Genomic DNA, 27,377 nt, shown 5'->3' on the forward strand with positions numbered 1-27,377 from the left:
GGTTGTTCTGCCACTGCATTGGACCCTTATATGGAGTTCCCTGGTCCCCCCCCCCCCCCCAAGATAGTAGGAATCCGCAGGGGTCCACTGTAGAACATGTGAAAGGGTTCTTCTGCAGGACTGTGATAAAGGGCCCTGCAACAGGACTAAAGGGACACCGGGAATAGTAGTGAGAGCCGCAGGACCGATGTGTGGGGTCAGGGGGACCCTTCAAGGTTTCTTGCACCGGGGCCCTGAAGATTCTTGTTATGCCTCTGGACAGGATCCAATTAGCCTACCACCATGTATTTAGAGTGTTGGAGAAAATACAACTCTGTGCAGGTAGTGCCATATTTGGGATTCAAACCGTCAATGCTAGTGCTGCCATGCAGATGTGCTAACCACTTAGCCAATATGCTGTTCACTGAATGTACTTTATCCAAGTTTTGTGTAATATACAAAATTTTACCATGATCACTGGGATTGTGTGAAGTGTACTGTGTGACTTTCTCTGGTTTTTTTTAATTCAAACTTCAAACTTCAAGAATGTCAATGTGACACATGCCCGAAAGTAACTTCTAAGTAATAACATTTTTTACTGGAGGTAGCAAAGGACCTGCAGTGGGGAATTCTTTTTCTGCATCACAAGCAGAGGTTCTCAGATCACCAGGTGACCAAGAACATATACCTTTGCATCTGGCACTTTCAGAAGTGTCGCTTATCAGTGTAGCAGGTGGTAAGAGGGTTTTTTTGTCAAGTCAAGTCATTTTTGTACAACACTCACATTTTTCAAAGACACTCCTACCCGTCCGTCCGTCCGTCCGTCCGTCCGTCTATATATATATATATATATATACACATATACAGTATTTTTAGATACGGGAAGAAAGAAAAAAATGTCTCTGTGAAATTACTCTGTCTAACAGCTGTTAGGATAAGATATAAGTTGCACAGGGAATGCATTGTTTTTTTTAACACAGCCGTGGCATGTGTACAACCCCGTCTGGGTACCATTGCAGCATGTGAGCGGTGGGGGAGTGGATGGGTGGAAAAACATGGCTCAGCTGCCTGTTTTTACTCCTCCCCAACTGTGTAAAAAATTCCTATAGTGAAGGAAACAGAACCTGTATATGTTATAAGCATTTCCATATCTATCTATCTATCTATCTATCTATCTATCTATCTATCTATCTATCTATCTATCTATCTATCTATCTATCTATCTATCTATCTATCTATCTATCTATCTATCTATCTATCTATCTATCTATCTATCTATCTATCTATCTATCTATCTATCATATTAATATATACAAATCATGAGGGCTTATTGACAAAACCGAAAAAATAAACTAGACAACAAAAGTGCAGGTGATGCTTATAGCAACCATTTAGGTTTCACCTTTTTATTGCAAACAATTGGCAAAAAAACCTGATTGGTTGCTATGGGTGATAATATTTTCTTTATTTCTGCTTTTTAGGAACCTAATCTATAAATAAGATTAGCAAACCCTTACCTGGCAAGCATCAACTTTTCCATCAAGGTAGCCGGCACAGAGCATTCTGGGAGTTATGTCACCATCGTATATACAGGAACTATTGCACTTTTTAGTGCTAATTAAAGGCACCATAGCTTCCTTCAGGCTGCGGGGCATATGTGCTAAAGGAATACATATTATAGGGGAATGTTAGGTAGGATAACAATCACCAGTAAATTTACATATAAAATGAAAACTATAATGTTTTTTCCCAACATTACCTAATTTTAACATTGATATTTTATATATTATTAAATTTTTAAAAAGCTCTAAGAATGAGTCTTCACAGATCATAAACTGTGCAGTGAGCTTTCTACCATCAGGTTAAAGGTGGTAAACATGAAATATTCATATATAATGACTACCTATGTAAAAGGTCCCGCTTTGATGCTTATTCCACCCATCGCTGTAAACAGAACAGTAGCACCTTCTCATAAAAAAATGTAATACTGTAAAAAATATTCACATTTTGTTGATATTATCTTGATTGGTGCACCGTGTTAGGCAGCCAAATATGTGGATATAATGTCAAATCATTTTTCTCCCCTAGTGCTGCCATCTTACTGCACCCCAAAGCCTACTTTGGGGAGACCAGCAGTCAGCTATAAGCTAAATACCAGCCCTGAACTTCTTTCAGATAGTGATAAACTAACAACAATATTCTTCTTCTGACAATGGCTGCTGGTTCACCAATAAATTGATTCTGCACTAATCAAGGGCTGTTCTTCAACTAAGATTAGCTGTAAAAAAGGGTTTGATTTAATTACTCCAAGATAAAGTTGGATGAAGGCCCTATCAGCCACAATGGCTATAGCTGGTGTGAAGAGAGGAAGAGTGTGAATGGGACCTCTTGTGGAAAAAGGATAATCACTACTCTTTAAGGTGCAAAAACCTAAGCACTGTTGTCAGAGAAGGAGATAGTGTCAGAGGTAGGTCTTTACAAACTTATACTCACTGTTGTCAGGATGCGTATGACCCCAGCCTGAGACCCAGCACTCCGAACCGGCAGCGAGATCCTGATCATATTGTGGTAGACATACTGGACGTATACTGTCTGTGCAAAACCATATCAGGCAAAGTTACAGTAATCACATTACTTTTTTAAAATTCATTTTTTATTTGTTCAAACGGAAAACAACAGGTCATCCTATCTTTTTAAGGCCCCCATCTATGCATAAGCATCTGTAAAGTATGCTTTTACAATCATTTTCACACAATTTTACACTTTCAACTTTTTAAAGTTTTTAAGTGATTTGTTTTCTATTGCTTGAACTAGATGAACCTAACTATAACAATGATCTTTGATCTGTGCTATCTGATCTTTGATCTGTGCTTTCATTGTGCGTTTCCCTGTGCTTTGCTAAGATGCTTCAATAAATAAAAGCATATCTAAAGCCGAAGCATGAAAGAGTTGTTTCACCTGTCCACACCTTCCTCCGGCCTTCTCTATTCATAGAGCATGTACTATTCTTTTCTGGAATACAAAGCATGTGAATGGAGGACAGGCAGATGAATTGCTGGAACTAAATCAACAAAATTGCAGCGCTAAAGAACAAATTAAAAAAGTCCAAGTGTACTATAAACAGTCCATATGTCTTTCCAAAATTTTCATAATCATGTGTAACAAGCGGGAGAAATGGCAACTTACCAGAAATAAATGCTGTCTCAACCAGGAGCACATGTAGGTAGCCTCCTCACATACAGTTACCTGTGACAGGACAGTCTTGCTGGCTGAGAGAAGTGGAGAACAGGGATCCTCAGAAGTTCTTCCTATCAGCAATGCTTGCAATAGAAGATCACCAGAGACAGTGTATCTTCCAGGTAAATCATCTCTCCTGCCTGATGAAGGAGGAGGACCTCCGAAACGACGTTGCGGCCCGCCCTCCACACTCTATCCAGCTCTCTGGTTCCTGTCAGACTCCGTGGAGGAACTGAGAGGTTGCTGACATCACTTCCAGGTCCGGGTCACTGCTTTCATCGACCCTGCTGTACACAGACATCTGCAAGGTTGCCCATCCAGGGAGCCTGCACCACCTACAGCAGTAACCGGCACCTGTATCATAGACACTGCCACACAGCACAGGATCGTTCAGCAGGTCCCCGGATCTGATCATCCCGGATGTGTCCCATTGCGAGTACCGTTGTTCATGGTTTACTGGCTGTATTTTGGATCGTTTGTACATGTAAGTCACTACAATAAATTGTCATATTTCTCATACTATATTGTGACCTGGCGCCCTTTGTCTTCTTCCTTTTTTGCTATATGCCTGGAGGGTCCCTCACCTCCCGAGGAGCTGCCTGCACTCTATATGCCACATACACCTTGATTTGGACTCCATGACCATCCACTACAAGGAATCATCTACACTGTGATTTTTTCCGGACTGTGGAAGGACTTTGTTCATAGATGAGGTTTTTGCACTCCCATCTTTGACTTGTTTGTTATATATACATTTTTTCCCCCCCTCTTCCTTTAGAAATTTTTTGCCTTACCATTTTATATGTTTATATATGCTTGTGTGTTTTTTGCACATATGGTCTATGCAGTTACCTTCCACTGTGAGTCAGTGAGCGCTGACTTACTGACTTAGGTCAGTTTTTTGTTTACATCTTTGCTGCATTGGTGGAACCTGCTTATGGACACCAGCCTATGGCAAGTAATCAATATGTGCCTTGTACACCACTGATGTGCCTGAAGAGAGGAATAATAACTACAGCTCCAGTTTACCAAGCTGCATTCTATATCTTTGGTGAATGTACTGTGAATCTTTGCCTTATATGCTAACAAGGGAACTGGCCAGAGCAATAACTGCACAGCATGAAGCAGATATCCTACAGAATGACCTGGACAAAATTACAGAGTGGGCAACGACATGGCAAATGAGGTTTAACGTGGAGAAGTGTAAGGTTTTGCACTTGGGGACTAAAAACATAAAAGCACAATACACGTTAGGAGGGGAACCCTTGGGGGAATCAAAAATGGAGAAGGATCTGGGAGTCTTGGTTGATGATAGGTTAGGCAACAGCATGCAATGTCAAGCGGCAGCTGCCAAAGCCAGCAGAATATTGGCATGCATAAAGAAAGGGATGTATTCCAGAGATAAGACTATAATCCTTCCACTTTATAAAACTCTGGTCCGACCGCATCTGGAGTATTCTGTCCAGTTCTGGTCGCCAGTCCTCAGGAGGGATGTTTTGGAGCTGGAGAGAGTCCAGAGAAGGGCAACTAAACTAATTAGGGGATTGGAGGACCTTGACTATGAAGAGCGTCTACAATCGCTCGATTTATTCTCCCTGGAGAAGAGACGTCTGAGGGGGGACATGATAGCAATTTATAAATTTCTTAATGGGGATCCCAGCTTAGAAAAAAAGCTGTTCATTCGAAGGGATTGCATGAGGACTCGAGGGCATACAATGCGATTAGAGGAGAAGCGTTTTAACCTCAGGCAACGTGGGGGGTTCTTTACTGTTAGGGCTACAAGATTGTGGAATTCTCTACCACAAGAGGTGGTTTCTGCGGGTAGTATGGTGGCTTTCAAAAGACTCTTAGACTTACATCTCAAGGATCAGAACATTCAGGGGTATGTGAGATGATTACAGCCACACACACCTACACAGGTTGAACTGGATGGACTATTGTCTTTATTCAACCTCACCTACTATGTAACTATGTAACTATGTTTACTCCAGTTTTGTATACATCGTTTTCCACTGCTGCTTATCAGGCAATTAAAATGGCTTCATTTACAATATCACGCAGCGTTATTCCCTCTATAATACAGCCACGCTAATTCCCCACTTACATTTTGACGTAGTCAGCAGAAGGTCAGAACCATCATCCTTGGCGGCGGGAGTGGCTAGAGGGTTAAGCATTACACTTTATGGAGCAGCTCTGGCACTGATCCCTAAATTTTATGGCACAAGTTTTCCCTGGCAGACTGGGTGGAGAGATTGGACAGTTCAGCCCACTTGTTCCAAATACCTGCAGAACACATTGCAGATTTGGCTAATAATGCACTAGAAGGTGAAGCCCACCGGGCTGTGATGGTTCTGCCAGAAAAGGACAGAGACAGCAGAACAGCTATTGTGGTTCGCCTGGAGAGCTTGTATGGTCGGAATACCCCTATAGCTGAACTTTGGAGGAGATTATTTACCCGGAGCCAGCATGACCGAGAGACTATGTCTCAATATTCTGTTTCACTGCAGGAAATCTGGTGCCAGCTGGAGAAACAAATTGCACCCACTGGAACAGGAGTATATAACCCTGATCAACTCATCCGGGACCATTTTCTCCTTGGTGTCAGATCCTCCTTATTAAAGAGAGCCTTTAGGGATAGAGTGAGGGCTGATGACACAGTAAAGTTTGTCGTTATCCTGCAAGAGGCCCTTGAGAGTGAACAGGAGGAGCTGGAACATGAACAGGCTATTGCCAGAAGCCAGGTTACCTCCACTCATGGAGTCAGGTGGCCATCAAAGAAGGGACTGCTCCATGCCCCTCACCAAACCCAGCTGTTGTGTTGTCCTCAATAGAAAGAATTGTAAAAGACCTAGCTGGTTCTGTGACCTCCCTCAAACAGGAAATGTCAGCTACTCGGAGCGGATCTACCCAACCTAGTGCTACTCACAGCCCACTCCAGAGAGGCCTGGATACAGATCGCAGGTGCTGGCAGTGCAGACAGGCCACATTTTCAGGAACTGTATGGAAAAGGGAGCAAAGATTGGCCAACACCATCCTAAACCAGAGGTTCCCGTGGCAGAGGGGTACCTCACGGGAAGCATTTTTTCACAGCCCCAACTGGATCCTATGATGGTATCCACATGCCTAGTAGTAACTGTGACTTTCAACGGTCAGCCGGCCAGCTGTTTGGTGGACTCTGGATCAGAGGTCACTACCATGGCATCTCACTTCTACCAGCACCATTTTGGCAACACCCTAACTCAAGATCCTTCCTGGTTAAATGTAAAAGCTGCAAATATTCTGCCTATTTCGGTAGTAGGGGTCACCTGGATGTCTTTAAAGGTCTATGGGCAGACCCTCACTTGGGTTGGGGTGGTTGTGGCCTGTGATGCTTCTTTCCCAGATATTCCAGTGGTGTTGGGCGAGAATGCCCTGAAGGAATTGGACTTAACCCGCCTTCTTCAGAAGGCTTCTACACAGGGGTCTAAACGGCCAGAAACCCAACTACAGAATCTGATTAATGCTTGCCGGGCTGTTTGGACATCACGTCACAAATCTACAGAGAAAGTTGGGGTCATTCACCTTCTTGCACGCCAGCAGGTACCTATACAACCCTGTCAAAAGCTGGTGTGCCCACTTCCTGTAGTGGCTACAAGGCACGTAGAAAAAGCCACTGTGATGGTAGAAACACAACAATCTAGAAATAAAAGGTGAATGGTTAGTAGCCAGGACTTTGTCTATTGTCCAGCAGGGACAAGTATTGGTGCAACTTGGCTGCCCCTCTCTAAGTACCGAATGACTTGCCTATTGCAGATGTGAATTCAGTACCTAAAAACTGCATCGCTGATCCTTACCCTGGGATGAAAGCTGCATGTGCTAATCTGCTCTGCCTGATTCCAAGGACTCCTATCTTTTGCAGTTATTAGCACAGCTCACACTTCCAGTTCAAAAGTTGACTCCTGATCAAATAACTAAAATACAGCAGTTGGTTCACAAACATATGATTGCATTCTCTCTGGGCCTTGAAGACTATGGCTGTACTACTGCTTTGAATCATCCAAACCACACTGGTGACACTGCTCTCATCCGTGAAAATTATCATAATGTACCCCCTGCCCTTTGTCAGGAAGTTAAAGACCTACGAGGGATGCTACAAGGGGGGGTCGCAGTCCTTTGGCTGCTCCCATAGTCCTTGTCTGAAAGAAGGATGGAAATTGACATTTTTGTGTGGACTATCGCAGACTGAACACATGTACTCATTGAGATGCTTACCCGTTGCCACGGGTCGAAGAATCCTTAATGGCCTTAGGCTCAGGCTTCTCCCACTCCTGTTGAAACTGAGCCTCATGTGAATAAAGCATCGCCTGTTGATTCTGATGTAGAAGAGGAACTGTTCCCTGTTTCCCCAGAGGGAGATGGACAGTTGCAAGTTCCAGAGCTTCGCTTACCCAGGTGCACTACCAGGGGACTGAAACCTGTCAAGTATTCTGATTTTATTACTTGAACTGTTATGACTGTTGACTGTTTTTCTCTTTGTTATGTTATTACTCTGTTTAATTGGCTTTACCTAGGTGAATGCCAAGGACTGCATTCTTTAAGTGGGGGGGGGGGGATGGGAAAGATGCCTCCTCACATACAGTTAACTGTGACAGGACAGTTTTGCTGGCTGAGAGAAGTGGGACTACAATTGTATCATACTCACTTTCTCATGCAGAAATGTCATGTTATATGAAGATTTTCAATATTTGTGTTTTCCTGCTGTGTTGTGAAATCCTGTTGAGGCTGTTGCTGTTCTCTGAACTTGTCTCCAGCAGCCATCTTTGGGAAGCCTCATGTTCTGATTTGGAACGAGATTTTGTCCACCATTTTCTGTTAGCTCTGATATAAAAGACAGAGCTCAGCCACTATTTGAAGAGACATGTGTGGAATTAGTTCAGGGACAGAACAGGGGTCTTCAGGAGTCATGCCTATCAGCAATGCTATAAAATTAGGAGTAGGAAAATTATATGAATGACAAATATCCGACTCCCCCAGCGCTGGCTTAATACTGATAATAAAACATTTTTACTAAAATGTTGCATAAAAATCCAGCATAGAATTGTGGCACACAGTGCCCTAGCAGCAGCTGCTATAAATAAGTAAATATATAAAAAAAAGGTGTTACCAATTCAATTTTCAGTAGAGAATCAGTAACACTAGCAGCACTAAATTATCTATGTATAAACATAAAATGATATAAAATAATGAGTGACAAACACCGGTGAACACGGATTTGGTGGAAATTCAGGAAAAAGTCCTTAAAATCCACAGTGGAAATATATAGTCCTCTCATACACTCGTGTGCCTCCACCATCAAACGGTGCCGCCACCCGTCAGACTGGACACTCACCACAAGGATGATCAATCTGCACCTATAGAACAAAATGAATGTTCATCCACCTCAAAAGGTAATGGCTGCAGCACAATTCCAAAGGATCTGTGTCTCCAATCATAGATCACTCATAGCGGCAGTGACATGTAAGTAAGCATATAAGCGGGGACTCATAGCGTAATTCTGTATTTTTATTATTAAAAATCACCCAATAAAAGCATTCCCCCTTCCCATTGAAATGCAACTCACAATATTTGCAGAACAATATAAGCGTTGCATATACAGTGCCTTGCGAAAGTATTCGGCCCTCTTGAACTTTGCAACCTTTTGCCACATTTCAGGCTTCAAACATAAAGATATAAAACTGTAATTTTTTGTGAAGAATCAAAAACAAGTGGGACACAATCATGAAGTGGAACGAAATTTATTGGATATTTCAAACTTTTTTAACAAATAAAAAACTGAAAAATTGGGCGTGCAAAATTATTCAGCCCCTTTACTTTCAGTGCAGCAAACTCTCTCCAGAAGTTCAGTGAGGATCTCTGAATGATCCAATGTTGACCTAAATGACTAATGATCATAAATAGAATCCACCTGTGTGTAATCAAGTCTCCGTATAAATGCACCTGCACTGTGATAGTCTCAGAGGTCCGTTTAAAGCGCAGAGAGCATCATGAAGAACAAGGAACACACCAGGCAGGTCCGAGATACTGTTGTGGAGAAGTTTAAAGCTGGATTTGGATACAAAACAATTTCCCAAGCTTTAAACATCCCAAGGAGCACTGTGCAAGCGATAATATTGAAATGGAAGGAGTATCAGACCACTGCAAATCTACAAAGACCTGCCCGTCCATCTAAACTTTCAGCTCATACAAGGAGAAGACTGATCAGAGATGCAGCCAAGAGGCCCATGATCACTCTGGATGAACTGCAGAGATCTACAGCTGAGATGGGAGACTCTGTCCATAGGACAACAATCAGTCGTATACTGCACAAAGCTGGCCTTTATGGAAGAGTGGCAAGAAGAAAGCCATTTCTTAAAGATATCCATAAAAAGTGTAATTTAAAGTTTGCCACAAGCCACCTGGGAGACACACCAAACATGTGGAAGAAGGTGCTCTGGTCAAATGAAACCAAAATCGAACTTTTTGGCAACAATGCAAAACGTTATGTTTGGCGTAAAAGCAACACAGCTCATCACCCTGAAAACACCATCCCCACTGTCAAACTGTAACGCTCTGGGGTTTGATTTAGTGAACTGGATTTGCAGCTGCAGAATTTCCACTCAGTAGTCTTGTAGAGATGTGTTGAATCACCTTATCCAACTCTCCTGACTCATCATAGTGGCTCAGCCCGCTTCAGTATGCACATACACAAACACTCAGATAAGATGTTGCTGGAGTGATAGATATCTATGCAATAGTATTGAGGTGATATACTGAAGGAATAGGCTTGAGTAGTGATAGCAATTAATGATAGGCACTCAGGTAGTAATGTTGCAGGAGCGATAGCAGATGGTAATAGATAGTATGCAGGAGGGTTAGCAATCATGTACAAGTAACAGGTGGTAGGGTATAGCAGATGAAGTGTACAGGAGATGCTAAGTTAATGCAAGGATATAAGTTACAGGTGGTAGTAGGCTCAAGAGCTAGCAATCTAGGTAATGATGCAGGTGATAGATATTGTAGTGCATATATCCTAGAGTTTAGCAACAGTTCTTAATATGCAAGAATAGATAGCATGTGACTTGATAGGAAGGGATCCCCTGCGGGGTACTTATCACTAGCTGGTAAGCGAGGTAAAGGATCAGGTAGCGAGGTAAAGGATCAGGTAGCGAGGCTTCGGTCAATCCAGGTATAGGAAGATAGCTGGAGGATCCGGCAGCGTCAGACAGGGATGTATAACGAGCGGTTGCACGAACACCTTGTGAGTGCACAGCGTCGGTTGAAATAGCCGCTCAGAGCGGCGCCTAGTGATGACGTCATCAGATGTTAAAGAGACATGCAGCTATATGCGTTCCACCTACCTGAATGGTGGAACGCAATGCGGAAGTAAGAGGCTAGAAAGGTACTGAAAGTACCAGGATCTTACAGTACCCCCCCCCCCCCCCATAAGGCCGGCTCCAGAAGGCCTATAGCACTGGTCTCTCAGGGTATTTAGAGTGGAACCTTCTTATAGGCCTGGATGCGTGAACGTCAGAAGCATCCAACCAGGTGTCATCTTGGGGTCCATAGTTTTTCCATCTGATGAGATATTGGAGTTTTCCTCTGTGGATACGAGAATCCAAAATCTCCCTAATCTCAAATTCTTCTCCCCCTTCAACTTGTACTGGAGGTGGAGGCAAGATGGTAGGTCTAATTCCTTGGTTGGGTATATGTGGCTTTAGTAGAGATACGTGGAAAATGGGGTGTATCTTAAGATCTGCCGGTAAAGTAAGTCGAACTGCAGATGTCCCAATGAGTTTCTCGATTGGGAAAGGTCCCAAAAACAGAGGTCCAAGCTTTTTACTGGGGATTTTCAACCTCAAGTTTTTTGTAGATAGCCAAACAAGATCCCCAATAGTATATTGAGGAGAAGGTCTTCTACGAAGGTCGTAGTACCTTTTTTGTTGGCTATGAGCATGTGAGATGGTGGTGTTAAGTAAACCCAGAGAGTCTTTTATTTGGGTAAGATAGTCAGAGGCTACTGGATTACTTGATGGTAGGATGCGTGGTGGAAGAAGTGTGGGATGAAACCCATAGTTTAGGTAGAACGGACTTTGCTTAGTAGTACTGTGGGTTGCATTATTATAAGCAAATTTCGCCAAAGGGAGGAGGTCCTCCCAATCATCCTGTAGGTATGAGGTGTAGCAACGCAAATATTGTTCAATACACTGGTTGACTCTTTCAGTTTGTCCATTGGTCTGTGGGTGATAAGGGGAAGTAAGTTTTCGCTCAATACGTAGTATATGACATAGAGCTTGCCAAAACTTAGAGATGAACTGTGAACCCCGGTCAGATAGAAGAGTCTTTGGAATTCCATGTAGTTTGAACACATGTTTCACTAGTAATTCCGCTGTTTCCTTAGATGAAGGTAGTCTGCGAATAGGAATGAAATGTGCCATCTTTGTCAGATGGTCCACTGACACTAGGATGGTAGTAAATCCTTTGGAAGGTGGTAATTCTACTATGAAGTCTAGAGACACAACTTCCCATGGAACTTTGGGTATTGGTAGACTGCAAAGTAGACCAGATGGTTTTGTAGTGTAAATTTTGGACCTTGCACAGATGTCACATGAGGAAACAAATTTCTGTACAGACGTCTTCATTCCAGGCCACCAAAATTGCCTGGTGAGCAAATTAAATGTCTTAGTCATACCCATATGTCCTGCCATAGGTACGTCGTGTGATAGTTCCAAGATTTTAGTACGCATACCAGGAGGTATGTAGAGTTTGTTGTCAAAGTAGAGGAAGCCTTCTGCATCAGCACTTAGTTGTGGTGGTGGTGAATCCAGTCCTAGACTGTGCAGAATCTCTTCCTTTAAGGAACGAACAACACCAATAATACGGTCATGGGGTATTATAGGAAGTGAAGGGATTTCAGCACAGTTATCTTTGGTTAACCGTGATAACGCATCCGCCTTCTTGTTCTTATCTGCAGGTGTGTAGGTCACTAAGAAATTGAATCTTAGGAAGAATAATGACCAACGTACCTGCCGATGGGAAAGGGTCTTGTTGGTCTGAAGGTATTGGAGATTCTTATGATCTGTATATATGAGTATTTGCAAGCGGGTACCTTCAAGTAAATGTCGCCAATTTTCAAGTGCCAGTTTTATGGCAAGCAACTCTTTTTCACCCACTGGGTAGTTCACCTCTGGGCTAGTTAGTGCTTTAGAGAAGAAAGCAACTGGGTGGAGTGGTGAAGTATTCGTTGGTCGTTGGGAAAGAACTGCTCCTACAGCCATATTTGACGCATCCACCTCTAGGATGTATTGGAGGGATGGGTCTGGATGGCGTAGTATGGGAGCAGTAGTGAAGCTTGATTTTAACAAGCGGAAAGCTTTATTTGCTTCTTTAGACCATTTGTATGTTTTTTTCACACTTGTAAGTTGTGTGAGCGGTCTTACAATAGAAGAGAAGTTCTTGATGAACTTCCTATAAAAGTTTGAGAACCCAAGGAATTGTTGTAATGCCTTACGAGTTGTTGGTACAGGCCAATCCAGAATACACGATATCTTGCTCATATCCATCTTGATGCCATTCTTTGATATGATGTATCCTAGGAATAATACTTCTTCCTTATGAAATAGGCATTTCTTCAGCTTTACATATAAATTGTGTGCGAGTAATCTGGACAACACAAGTCTTACATGTCTTACATGTTCAGACAAGGATTGAGAGTAAATGAGTATATCATCCAGATATACTACAACACAAACATCGAGTAGGTCTCTGAAGATGTAATTTATAAACCGCTGGAATGCTGCGGGAGCATTACACAATCCAAAGGGCATCACTAGATATTCGAATAGTCCGTATCTAGTTCTGAATGCCGTCTTCCACTCATCCCCATTACGGATACGGATGAGATTGTATGCCCCTTTTAGGTCCAACTTCGAAAAGTAGGTGGCTCCACGCACTTGTTCAATGAGTTCCGGAATGAGAGGTAAAGGATAGCGATCCTTTATTGTGATAGTATTTAACTGCCTATAGTCAATGATAGGCCTGAGACTTAGATCCTTATTGCGGACAAAGAAAAGTCCTGCAGCTGTGGAAGAAGTAGAGGGTCTAATAAACCCTTTCGCTAAATTCTCATCCAAGTATTCCTTAAGATGAGAAAGTTCATCCTGAGATAGAGGATAAACATGTCCGAAAGGTAGTTTACTATTAGGGAGTAGATCAATAGAACAATCATAGTCCCTATGGGGAGGCAATACTTGAGCATTTTTCTCAAGGAAGACTTCAGATAGATCCTGATAGCATGGTGGTGGTGTGATTTCATCTGACACCATGGACAGGATTTTTTTATAAGATTGGAGGTTACACGTGATCTCGCAATAGTGAGAAGGGAAGGTTAGAGTCCGTGTCTTCCAATCAATGTTTGGTTGATGTATGTGTAACCAGGGAAGCCCCAAAATAATGGGAAAATGTGGTGAAGGTAATACATCAAAGGAGGTGGTCTCAACATGAGACTCGTTAGTAGTAACAAGAAGTGCTTGTGTCTGATTGGTAATTGGACCAGAAGATAACGGAATACCGTTAATTAAACTAACAGAGACAGGAATAGGTTTTGAAATAATAGGTATTTTATTCAAAGCAACAAAACTAGTATCAATGTAGTTCCCACAAGATCCTGTGTCGATCATAGCCTTGGTAGTGATTCTATTTTGGTCCCACTGTAAGATCAAATGAATGAAAAGATAGGGATTAGAAAAAGAAGTCGTTAATCCCGCCAGTAATACATGTGAACACTCACCCTCTTTTTTGCGGACAAGGGGACAGACACTTATCAGATGATCAGCGGAAGCGCAATACATGCAGAGATTTTGAGATTTTCTCCTGGCTCGTTCAACAGACGATAATGGTGGGCGTATGATTCCTACCTCCATAGGAGTAGGATCAAAGGACGAAAACCGAGAAGGATTGGGTAATGGTACTCCCATTTTCTCAGCCTTCCTTTCTCGTAAACGTCTGTCAATATTGATGCTGAGTTGTATTAAGGCATCCAAAGTGCCAGGTAAATCCGCTCGGGCGAGCTCGTCTTTAACGGCTTCGGATAACCCGAGCCTGAACTGGGTTCGCAGAGATGCATCATTCCACCCTGAATCAAGGGTCCATCTCTTGAACTCTGCTACGAAGTCTTCAACAGGTCTCCTTCCCTGTTTTAAAGCCCTCAATTGGCTGTCAGCAGTACTCTGCCTATTTGGGTCTTCATACAGGCTAGAGAGTTCTGCTAGGAACGCAGGATAGGAGTTGAGAAGAGGGTCATTTTTCTCAAAGAGAGAGTCTGCCCAAGCCCGTGGATCACCTGACATATATGAGATAGTGGTGCAGACTTTAATTTGGTCTATATTGTAAGTACGAGGTTTTAAATTAAAAAGCAATTGACATGCGTTTTTAAATTCACAAAATTTTTTCCGATCACCTGTAAACACTTGTGGAGGGTTTATTTTGGGCTCACGGGGTTGAGCAGCAGTGAGCTGTGATACACGGGCTATCTGCTGTCTCAAAGTCTGATTTTCTTTTTGCACTTCGGTAAGAGAAACAATTAATGCATCTACCTTTTGTGTTAGGTGCATCACATGAGTGGCTAATTCTGCTGAATCCATTGTTTCTGGTTCGTGCAATCTGTAACGCTCTGAGGTTTGATTTAGTGAACTGGATTTGCAGCTGCAGAATTTCCACTCAGTAGTCTTGTAGAGATGTGTTGAATCACCTTATCCAACTCTCCTGACTCATCATAGTGGCTAAGCCCGCTTCAGTATGCACATACACAAACACTCAGATAAGATGTTGCTGGAGTGATAGATATCTATGCAATAGTATTGAGGTGATATACTGAAGGAATAGGCTTGAGTAGTGATAGCAATTAATGATAGGCACTCAGGTAGTAATGTTGCAGGAGCGATAGCAGATGGTGATAGATAGTATGCAGGAGGGTTAGCAATCATGTACAAGTAACAGGTGGTAGGGGATAGCAGATGAAGTGTACAGGAGATGCTAAGTTAATGCAAGGATATAAGTTACAGGTGGTAGTAGGCTCAAGAGCTAGCAATCTAGGTAACGATGCAGGTGATAGATATTGTAGTGCATATATCCTAGAGTTTAGCAACAGTTCTTAATATGCAAGAATAAATAGCATGTGACTTGATAGGAAGGGATCCCCTGCGGGGTACTTATCACTAGCTGATAAGCGAGGTAAAGGATCAGGTAGCGAGGTAAAGGATCAGGTAGCGAGGCTTCGGTCAATCCAGGTATAGGAAGATAGCTGGAGGATTCGGCAGCGTCAGACAGGGATGTATAACGAGCAGTTGCACGAACACCTTGTGAGTGCACAGCGTCGGTTGAAATAGCCGCTCAGAGCGGCGCCTAGTGATGACGTCATCAGATGTTAGAGACATGCAGCTATATGCGTTCCGGCTACCTGAATGGTGGAACGCAATGCGGAAGTAAGAGGCTAGAAAGGTACTGAAAGTACCAGGATCTTACACAAACATGGTGGTGGCAGCATTATGGTTTGGGCCTGCTTTTCTTCAGCAGGGACAGGGAAGATGGTTAAAATTGATGGGAAGATGGATGGAGCCAAATAGAGGACCATTCTGGAAGAAAACCTGATGGAGTCTGCAAAAGACCTGAGACTGGGACGGAGATTTGTCTTCCAACAAGACAATGATCCAAAACATAAAGCAAAATCTACAATAGAATGGTTCACAAATAAACATATCCAGGTGTTAGAATGGCCAAGTCAAAGTCCAGACCTGAATCCAATCGAGAATCTGTGGAAAGAACTGAAAACTGCTGTTCACAAACGCTCTCCATCCAACCTCACTGAGCTCGAGCTGTTTTGCAAGGAGGAATGGGCAAAAATGTCAGTCTCTCGATGTGCAAAACTGATAGAGACATACCCCAAGCGACTTACAACTGTAATCGCAGCAAAAGGTGGCGCTACAAAGTATTAACTTAAAGGGGCTGAATAATTTTGTACGCCCAATTTTTCAGTTTTTTATTTGTTAAAAAAGTTTGAAATATCCAATAAATTTCGTTCCACTTCATGATTGTGTCCCACTTGTTGTTAATTCTTCACAAAAAAATTACAGTTTTATATCTTTATGTTTGAAGTTTGAAATGTGGCAAAGGTCACAAATTTCAAGGGGGCCGAATACTTTTGCAAGGCACTGTATATCAGCCGTTGGTCCTTTGCTGCCTCACCGAAAACCGACCGCTCGCTACCTGAGCTGGCTGACCGGAAACTGAGCGGCTCATTCAGTCACAACCAAACAAAGGTAATGAATCATACATAGCATAGTAGTATATTGTGAATACCGAATGCAGCAACAAAGCAATTACTATCAATAAGTAGTAATCAGCCAGTTATGTACAAAGATATATATAGAATGTCGTTCGAAAACGCACATCAAAACGGTGCCACCTCCTTGACCGGCTTGGTGGCGTGACGTCACGTGGACAGCTCCGCCCAACATGTTTCTCACCAATGTGCGTCCTCAGGCCTTCTTACAGAACACTTCTGGAAAATACTGTAAGTTCTATGAATGAAGGAGGCGGACAGAAGGAGCAGGTGAGTGGCACAACTCTTTCAGTAAGGATGTCAACCCCAGCAACACCAGAAGGTCAGTGCTGTGGTGGTGCCTACTGGGAATATTTACCACATTTCAGTCAACTGAGTTCTGCATCGATGACAGTGATCCTGTTTTAGGAAAACAATTGGCCAATGAGTGTAACTTTTCACCTGCATCTTCACTCCTGTCACTGGGTGGTGTCAGCAGTTATCTCAGAACTGTCACCTGGACTCACCTCTGGATTCAGCCTTCCTTTTGGAACTTCTGACCTGTTCTCCCACCCACCCTGCCCTTTGTTTTATTTTTCCCTTGTCAGGGTCAATCTTTATGGGGAAATGTCACCCACTTTGTGTGTGGACTGTGGTTAATAAACTCTAATTTAGTTGGTGTAAGATATTACTGTGTGAATTTTGATGTCTCAACATGTTGGTCTGTTAATGGTTAACAGTGATTCAGTTTGGTAATAAAGACAAAAGATTATTTCATGTTTTTTTTTTTTTTTTTTTTAAACCAAATAAAGTATATCCAGTAAATTAGAATGGTTAGATAACCTGAGTAGTTTAAGGGTTTGTCCAGTTTCATCAGGGCAATATCATAGTCGTGGTTTCTATCATCATACTTCTGATGATAAATTATTTTCTCCACTGCAGACACCGAGGCTTTCTGTCCCACTGAGGAGTGGCTAATAACGCCCGCAAGCACCGACCAGCTGGACACTTGAGGAGACCTGTAACTTAAAGAGGATCAACCAATAAAGCATTGATAAATCACTGTTATTGATATGTCAGTAGTATTTAAAGTGCTTTTCATCCCAGCATTTCATATTCCTGATAGGTGTCTGTGTCTGTAGCATGTATTTGGGTTAAAACATATCCTGTTCTCTTTGTATTTCTTCCTTTGTATGAAATACCTGGTGAACCGTGCTTTCCTATTTCAAACTGACCATGCCAGGCATAGAAGCACATCCACTCCGTGACCCCAGCCTGGTCAGTTTTCTGGCTGTGCTGGGAACACAGCCTGCATGTCCTCCAATGGTCAGACTTGTGCTGACACCCCTCCTGCACAGCTCTTCACTGGGAAGATCAGCATAATGCTGTATGTATGCAACCTTACATTTACTCCCTGCAGCCCACCTATGCATTATCCGTTATCCAATTATGTAAGCTGATTTGATCACATGGACTTCATTTAAAACAAAGAGGTTGAGCTTCATGGACATTTATCTATATTCTCCTTAGCTGACTACAGTATTGTATTAATGTAGCTCCGACTTACTGAAGAAGCACAGGCCCCCCCCCTTAACATTAAACATCAGTCATTCATGTTAAGGCGGACATTTACTAGACACCAGTAACTGGCACATAATGATACTGATCATATTCCTGATTATGTACATCCTGAAATAAGGATACACATAAAGCTCATGTTGCTTTCTAGGTCTGAAGATAGTGCCAATTGATATTTGGACTTTTAGTGGTTGACATTATAAGGGTGTACACACCGTAATGTGTCTAATATGTTTATTTACCATAATTATCAACTCCTTCTAGTGGCAATAATGCAGTATTTTCCTAAATTACCTCAATCAGGAAAATGCCATATTAGGGTCACTAATTGGTGCTGTTGATCATAGGAAATAAACGTATTAGACACAATACAGTGATTAGTTGTGATAGCTTTGCAAATGTTTAGACATTCACACAAGGAAATTAGGGTAATTTATATTTGTATTTGAAGGTTTTCAGATTATAATATATAGAAGTCATATCAAGTCATTGTCTCTGGCAGTAAAGAAAGGCTCTTGGTAAACCCAACTTGAGTTGTGTCACTGGAGAGGGGGGTTGACTGACACATCAGAAAGCTTTTGGTTTGTTTTTTTGATACGTGTTACCCTTCCATGTGCTCCTTGCTTACAAAGGCCAGTTTTAGGTTGGGGTGGTTGCCATTTGTTTGTACAGTTGATAAATTGCATATAATGCATTAAGATAAAAAAAACCTTCCTGACTTTTCAACTGCTTTAATCCAGCATTTCAATGATTCATACAGTGCAGAGCCGTTCTCCGCTCACTCACAGCAAGAAAAAAAAAAAAAAAACCCTCTGGCAAGAGTTTCCCAACATTGCTTAGAGCTGGGAGATAACTATAAACAAAGTATCATTTGGTTCTTACGTCATCTGTGACACGAGGGGGCGGGGTCTCCCGATGATGTCATCGGGGCCACGCCCCTAATGGCTATATAATAAGCTGCAGAGACCGGAGACCGGCATAATTACCGGAGACGTCGTCGGAGGAGGACCGGAGGAAGAAGAAGAGACGACAGCAAAAGAGCAGAAGACCGGAGAGGAGAAGAAAAGAAGAGAGGACAGCAGAAGACCCCGGAGAGGAGAACACAAGAAGAGCGGACAGCAAAAGAGCAGAACACCCCGGAGAGGAGAAGACAAGAAGAGCCGGATGAAGATTTTTAATAAACTTTCCAAAACGTCTCCTGTCGTTATTTCCATACACTGCCTTTTATGTGGTGAATGAGTAGGGGTACAGTGTACCCCATACCCATTCACATAGGGAGGGGGTCCGGGATCTGGGGGGCCCCCTTGTTAAAGGGGGCTTCCAGATTCCGATGAGCCCCCTGGCCGCAGACCCGCACAACCACCGGCCAGGGTTGTGGGGATGAGGCCCTTGTCCTCATCAACATGGGGGCAAGGTGCTTTGAGGTGGGGGGTGCAGAGCTCCCCCTGCCCCAAAGCACCAACACCCCCCCCATGTTGAGGGCATGTGGCTTGGTGTGGTCCAGGGGGGGTGGGGCCGCTCGCTCGTCCCCTCCCCTTTCCTGGCCTGCCGGGCTGCATGCTCAGATAAGGGTCTGGTATGGATTTTGGGGGGGACCCCACGCAGTTTTTTTCCCATTTTTGGCGTGGAGTTCCCCCTCAAGATTCTCACAGTGCAGGTCGCGCCGCAAGTTGGATCCGACTTGCGGTGCGACTTCCATTCAAATCAATAGGCTCCCATAGGGAACCATTGATTTTGAATGGAGGCAGAAAAACGCTGCTAAAAGCAACGTGGCCAAACGTGCAATAACGCAAATGGAAAAAGCTACTGAAAGCACGTTTAACAGCTGCTTTTTCCCGGCGTCAGAAATACCTTTGCAGGACGTTTTTTCTAACGTCCCGTGTACATGGAGCCTTAGATCAAAGGGTTGATCTTCAGTCTGTAAATGAGGTCAGTTTACCCACTTAAAGACTAGGCCTTTTTCTGACACTTGTTGCTTACAAGTTAAAATCAGTATTTTTTTGCTAGAAAATTACTTAAAACTACCAAACATTTTATATATTTTTTTTAGCAGAGACCCTAGAGAATAAAATGGCAGTCAATGCAATATTTTACAACACACTGTATTCTTTCAAATGCAATTTGTTTGAAAAAAATTCATTCACTTTAATGAATTAAAAAAAAAACCAAACAGTAAAAAGTTAGCCCACTTTTTTTTGTATAATATGAAAGATGATGTTACGCTGAGAATCATGATCTTTATTCTATACAAAAAAAATTGTAATTCTCCTTTTATCCAGAATTGTGCAGCTCTAAAGAACATGGGTCAGATTTTTATTTCTACCTGTACCCCTATTAAGGAGATTTATCCTCTCTATTTCTCCAGTTTACCAATATCATTAAAAGTGAAAATAAAAGAAAATCCTACATTTTGGGTTGTCCCCAGTAAAGAAATAGAGGGGAAATCTTCCAATGGTTCTAGTGACCTGGGGGTCCCCAAGAAATCCCTTTAATTTGCAGGGATTTATTCTCACTTCCTGTTTGGCTATGGGACAGGAAGTGAAGGGAAATCTCTGCAATGGGACACAGATGGTGAAAGAAAATCTGACAGAGGGTATAACCCTCCCTTGCTCTGTCCAAATGAAAAAGTGTTGCTATGCTAATGGTTCCTTTTTAAAGTGACGCTCCAGTCCCTCAGATCATTTAAAAAAATAAAACAAAAATACTCCGCCCTAATTGTCTCCAATTCAAATCTAACATTAAAGCAGGGTACACACTAGTAGAAAATCTGCCGAAAATTCCCGCCCGATGTGAAATCGTCCCATTTTCGCCTAGTGTGTACACAACTTTCAGCAGCCGATGCTGACATTTTCAACGAAAAAAAAACGGCGGGACAAACACCAACATTTTTTTCGTCCGCCCCCAGACGACCGATTTTCGTTTAATGTGTATGCAGTACGTCTGTGAAAAATCGGATACGAAAGACCGCGCATGATCTGAAGTTGCTGACAACCCGGAAGTCTAGGAACAAATGTGCCAAAAAAAAGAAAAATTGGACGAGAAATTTTGTGAACATTTATGCACTGTCAACTAAAAACGGTAATGAACGCTGAGAAGACAGAGGAAAATCGGAGGATATTTTGTCCGATTTTCGTCAAGTGTGTACGGGCCTTTAGATAATGACATTAATTTAGATAATCTATAAATCATTTAAATCTAACCTAATCTATGAAGCAGACAGGGTCCATCTCTGCTGTGGGCATCTGAAGCCCTCTTCAATTACTTTCCATGATTCGTTGCAGCTCGCTACTCAGCATGCACCCATAGCTCCCAACTGTCCCTGATTTCGAGGGGCTGTCCCTGATTTGGAACAAAGTCCTTCTGTCCCTCTTTCCTCCTCATTTGTTCCTCATTATGGCCTGATCTATATAGTTGTATTTAAAATGCACTTTTTATCTTTTAAAAAGTATTTCCCCAGTGCTAAATCTTTCATCCAATTTCTAAATTGTTGCATTTTTAAATTTTAAAATTTCTGACTCCCCTTTCCTCCCCCTTCTTAATTTCTCATTCATCACCATTGTGCCAATTTCCTTATATGTTTTTTTAGATTTTACCATGCATCCACTCCTGATGAAGTGGCGATCTTGGGTCACGAAACGCGTTGAGGTTACAATGTTTTAAATATTCCTACTACTCTACTGCTACTTGGATTTTGAGTCTGTGATACTGTGAATATTTCAAATGACTCTACTATATTTGGAACTCCGCCTTGCTGATTTCTATGTATTTGGACTTGGGGACTACTTATCAGCTCTCTCAATATTTTGATCATTGTACTATTTTATATGTTATATTCTATTGTAGGTGCCAATAAATATGTCAACTGTTCCCTGCCAGCCTTGTCATGTCTCTCACTCAAAGTCCCATCCTTCCTTTTTATTCTTTTAAATTTCAAAAGCCAGCATAAAGGAATGGTAGTTAAAAAAAAATGGGGGTTTAAATTACATTCTTTTTTCAGAATTCTACTTTAAGGTGGCAGGGGGAGTGGCTTATGCCTACATACTTTTGCTAATAGGTGTCCCTCATTCTCATCTCAAAAAGTTGGGAGGTATGCATGCACCTTCTGACCTCGCACCTATGCATTAATGCCACTGCGCAGCGCTCTTTCATCCTTACATGTTGCTAGAGCAATGGTGGTGTCGGCGGCAGTTCCCACCCCGTTGCTATAGCAAACTGCCAATCAAAGAAAAACCCATTAGGAAATAAAGTAAGATTTGGTCACTAGGCAATTCACATGGACTCCTGGGATAGCTGACGCGAATATCCCAGGAGTCCATGCGAATCGCCTAGTGATGAAATCGCCTGGGCGTCCGCAACCAAAACTTCTGTGGAAAATGAATGCAAATTTACTAATTAAAAAATAAATAAATAAATATTGCCATTTGTAAAAGCATTCAGGATGGCAATGATAATGACTGGACATGTGCAAAATGGGTGGAACTCCGTTCTAGGCCCCTTTCACACTTTTGTGACCTAAAAGTCACGCGATTTTCCTGCAATTTTTTTGCCATGATTTTGCCGCGATTTTGACTGGACTTGAAGCAATGCCGATGTCTTTGGACCTCAAAATGCATCAAAGTCAGACCAAAGTAGTGCAGGAAGAAGAAGAGGGGAGAAGCGCTCTAAGTGCAGACAGTTTAATGTTGATAACAAGGCAAGGTTAAATACACTCACTAGACGTAAAAGATCAAAGGCTATGTCTGTCCAACAGTCCTGCAGCCATCCTCTGAGGGGTGTCCTCCGTTCACATGAAGCCGTGTACGGTTCCAACACTGGTGGTGGGAGGAAAGGAAGCCGGCTGCCTCCCACAAACGATCAGCGGTGGGCGATCAAAAGGCTCCGGTCTGCGGCTACGTAGTGCGGATGATAACTGGAGGCACTCTCAAGACAGGGATGGTAGGGTCTGTCCAATGGGTTACGGCATGCACGACGCGTTTCTGAGCATGCGCGCGGTCATCTACACCCGGCGCGCTCTTTCATCAGGTGCTCGAGCGGGTGTAGATGACCCCGCGCATGCTCAGAAACGCGTCGTGCATGCCGTAACCCATTGGACAGACCCTACCATCCCTGTCTTGAGAGTGCCTCCAGTTATCATCCGCACTACGTAGCCGCAGACCGGAGCCTTTTGATCGCCCACCGCTGATCGTTTGTGGGAGGCAGCCGGCTTCCTTTCCTCCCACCACCAGTGTTGGAACCGTACACGGCTTCATGTGAACGGAGGACACCCCTCAGAGGATGGCTGCAGGACTGTTGGACAGACATAGCCTTTGATCTTTTACGTCTAGTGAGTGTATTTAACCTTGCCTTGTTATCAACATTAAACTGTCTGCACTTAAAGCGCTTCTCCCCTCTTCTTTTTGTCTATACAGATTCTTCCTTCTCATCTGTGGAAGAGCTGCTCAGTGCCTATGGACATTTCCCTTTAGGATCATCCACCTGCTCAGGGTATCTTGTTGTACCTAATTGATTTGTACCATTTCATGGTTATGCTCATTTGTAGTACAATTTTATTACTTGTCAGTGCCTTTTTCCTCTCTTCCTTTACCCCTTACCCCCCTCCCCCCTCCCCTGTCCTCAGTTGCATATTAGATTTTTTGTCTATTCCTCATATGCTGGAGGTCGTCTTAGCGCTCTGTGTTTGTTTTTCAAAGTAGTGCAGGGACCACTTTGAAGTCATTGCAACTAGAGGAAAAACGGTTTAACCTTAAAATGCGTAAGGGGTTCTTCACTGTCAGAGCAGTAAGGATGTGGAATTCTCTTCCAGAAGCAGTCATATCAGCAGGGAGCATCGTTTCAAAAAACTATTAGATGGGCACCTTAAAGACCACAACAAGGGGTATACAATGTATGGTTAACAGCAAACACACACACACCTCATAGGTTGAACTGGGTGGACTGATGTCTTTTTTCAACCTCACAAACTATGTATGTAACTATGTAACTATTGCAACTTGAAATCGCACAGATATGAACGGTACTCATTGGAAATCATGGAGTACAACTTGTCGTGTGACTTTTGCAGTCCCAAATCGCAGGACAAGTGGCACAAATGTGAAAGGGGCCGTAATGATACTTTGAACACCAGAGAAAGCTTTCCTTTTACCACTTACTTGTGGACACAGTGTGCAGCAGTTATGATCCACTTCGGTGCCACGATGGAGCCGCCACAGACATGCTTATTATTAAGGTATAAGCTGATTTGCCATGGCCAGCGACCTACGGCGACATCACTACCTCCAATAATCCTGGAAGACTTGGAACGAGTTCCACATTCTGCAGAAATTGCAAGTTTGGATTGAAGAAAAAAAAGCTGGATGAACTTTTAAACAACTCAAGGTAGCTACAGCGCAGTTTCTGCATATTAGGAGTATGGCGTAAGTAAGCGTAGTAGGACACTTTATTGTCATAATTAAAGAAAGATTAATAAAAGAGAGAATTAATAAACTTTAAAGTGATTTTAACCCCAAAATAAAAAAAGTGATATATTGCAGTTTACCAGACATTACAGGTAGCTGCACATTTCTTTTTATGCTTTTTCCCCTCTGTTTTTCACCTGGTTATCTGGCCAGTAACACACCTCCTGTATTAGTGTCCCCACTCTGGATGAAGGAGCAACGGAGACACCTTTGGACAGCAGCATTGTCAGTCTAGGGGGAGGGAAGTGTAGATGTACTATCAGATTTAACCACTTGTCGACCGTATACTGTATATATACATTGGCAAGCTGGCTCTCCCAGGCAAAACCACGTATCAGTACATCATTTGCCTGGGAGGAGCTAGGGGGTGAGCGCGCGCTGCCGGCGGCGCACTCCCACCGCCGATCATCAGCAGGGAAGCTGGCGCGTGTGTCAGGCGGCTCTGATTGCCGCCTGACACTCTCGATCTCTCCCCGCTGACAGAGAAGGATGGACGGCTGATGTAAACACAGCCGTCCGTCCTTCTCCCTGCAATGATCACAGAGACCATGTGATCCTGTTATATAGGATTGCATGTCTCTATGTTCATCTAACAAGCCCAACCCCCCCACAGTTAGAATCACACCCCTAGGCTTACATTTAACCCCTTGATCACCAACAATGTTAACCCCTTCCCTGCCAGTGTCATTATTACAGTAACAGTGCATATTTATGGCACTGATTACTGTAGTAATGTACCTGATATCCCCAAAAGTGTCAAAAATATCAGTTAGGGGTTCGATCTGTCCACCGCAATGCCACAGTCCTGCAAACAATCTGCCGCCATTACTAGTAAAAAAATAAAAAAATAAAAAAAATGACATAAATTTTTCCCATAGTTAGTAAATGCTATAACTTTTGGGCAAACCAATCAAAATACGCTTATTGCGATTTTTTTTTTTTACCATAAATATATAGCAGAAAACAAATTGGCCTAAAATGTTAAAAAACATTTTGATTTTTAATTTTTTTTTTTTGGAAATGTTATATAGCAGAATGTGAAAAATGTTTTTTTTTTTTTTTTTTTGCAAAATTGGCGCTATTTTTTTGTTTATAGCGCAAAAAATAAAAAATGCACAGGTTATCAAATACCACCAGAAGAAAGTTCTATTTGTGGGAAAAAAAGGACGTCAATTTTATTTAGGTACAGCGTGGCAAGTGTTTGAGCCATCCTATGCAACTTCCATTTGCTTGTTTTTCTGTATATGTTCAGTTGCTTGGCTCACCGGTCATACATCATTAGGTATTTGTATTTGCATTGAGCTATGTGCCATATCCTCACGCCCCAGGTTCTTTCAGGGTGTCAGAGTGATTTCCTGGTGGTTCTCACCTGTTTCCCCCCCCCCTCCCCTTCTCCCTTGATATTGCTATCTGTTGAAGTAACGCAGTGCCGAATCGCAAAATAGGGCCTGGTCATTAAGGGGAAAATCCTCCGGTCTGAAAGTGGTTAAATACATCAACAAATTGAAGCCAAACTCTAGCATACGCATTATAAGCAGTTACAGCAAACTGTTTTCTTCTTTTGGGATAAGGGTTTCACATAAATAAAAAACAGCTGATCATTGTAAGCACCCCTGCCAGTGTTAAATGGTTTGTATCATCCCTGTAATCTGATACATGAAGAGAGTTTGCTCTTTTGATAAACAGCAGACTTACTGGCCAGATCACTAGATGAAAATAGAAAAATGAGAACCTAAAAAAGAAAATCAATGCCAACCTCACATCTATAAATTGGTAAGCGGCAATATAATAAATGTTTGCTTTTATCCAGCTTTAACCACTTCAATACCGGGCACTTTCACTCCCTTCCTGCCCAGGCCAATTTTCAGCTTTCAGCGCTGTCACACTTTGAATGATAATTGCGCGATCATGCTACACTGTACTCATATGAAACATTTTTCATTTTTTTCCACACAAATAGACCTTTCTTTTGGTGGTATTTAATCACCGCTGGATTTTTTATTTCTTACAAAAATAAAAGACAGAAAATTTTGAAAAAAAAATAAGTTTTTCTTATTTTCTGTGAGTAAATTATGAAAATAAATAATTTTTCTTCTTCACTGACGTGCGCTGATGAAGGGGCACTGATGGGCACTGATAGGCTGCACTGATGAGGTGGCACTTATGGGCACTGATGATGAGGTACTAATATGCTGCACTGATGGGCACTGATAGGTGGCACTGATAGGCAGCACTAATGAGCACTGATAGGCAGCACTGATGGACACTGACGGGCGGCACTGATGATCACTAACGGGTGGCACTGATGATCACTAACGGGTGGCACTGATGGGCACTGACGGGCGGCACTGGTGGACACTGATGGGCAGCACAGATGAGCAGGCACTGATGGGTACTGATTGGCAGCACTATGGACACTGATTGTGGGCACTGTGGGCACTGATGGTGGGCACTGATTGGCACTGTTTTTCACTTTTCTGTAATTAGGGCACTGATGATCAGTGCCCTGCTTACATGTCCTTGCCTCCCCTGTGAGGAGGAGCCGCTGATTATCTCTCCTCGCCTCACACTCTGACAGTGTGAGGCGAGGAGAGCCGATAAATGGCACTTCCTCATTTACATGTGACTGGCTGTGATTGGACACAGCCGATCACATGGGTAAAGAGCCATGTCATTGGCTCTTTACCAAGATCTGGGTCGCGCCATGTCCTAGCAACATGGCGCGGCCATGATCGCCACACTGCACACCCCGGTGGGCGCACGAGAGAGGCAGTTGTGGTGCGCCGTCATATGAC

General features: G+C 42.8%; 1 protein-coding gene across 4 annotated transcripts in view; it reads right to left on the minus strand.

Annotated features, from left to right (window-relative positions):
* TMPRSS5 (transmembrane serine protease 5) overlaps positions 1–27,377 on the minus strand; it is a 111,512-nt gene that overhangs the window by 11,246 nt on the left and 72,889 nt on the right. For 3 of the 4 annotated variants that reach the window (XM_082274231.1, XM_082274229.1, XM_082274232.1), the window contains 4 exons: positions 24,277–24,439; positions 17,393–17,574; positions 2,473–2,571; positions 1,497–1,639 (listed from right to left, as the gene is read on the minus strand). In XM_082274231.1, coding sequence (XP_082130357.1) covers positions 1,497–1,639; positions 2,473–2,571; positions 17,393–17,574; positions 24,277–24,439 — 587 coding nt within the window. The remainder of the gene's footprint in view (positions 1–1,496; positions 1,640–2,472; positions 2,572–17,392; positions 17,575–24,276; positions 24,440–27,377) is intronic. The other variant, XM_082274230.1, reaches the window with a different exon arrangement.

The sequence above is a fragment of the Pelophylax lessonae genome (assembly GCF_965119305.1).
Source record: "Pelophylax lessonae genome assembly, chromosome: 12".
NCBI lineage: Eukaryota > Metazoa > Chordata > Amphibia > Anura > Ranidae > Pelophylax > Pelophylax lessonae.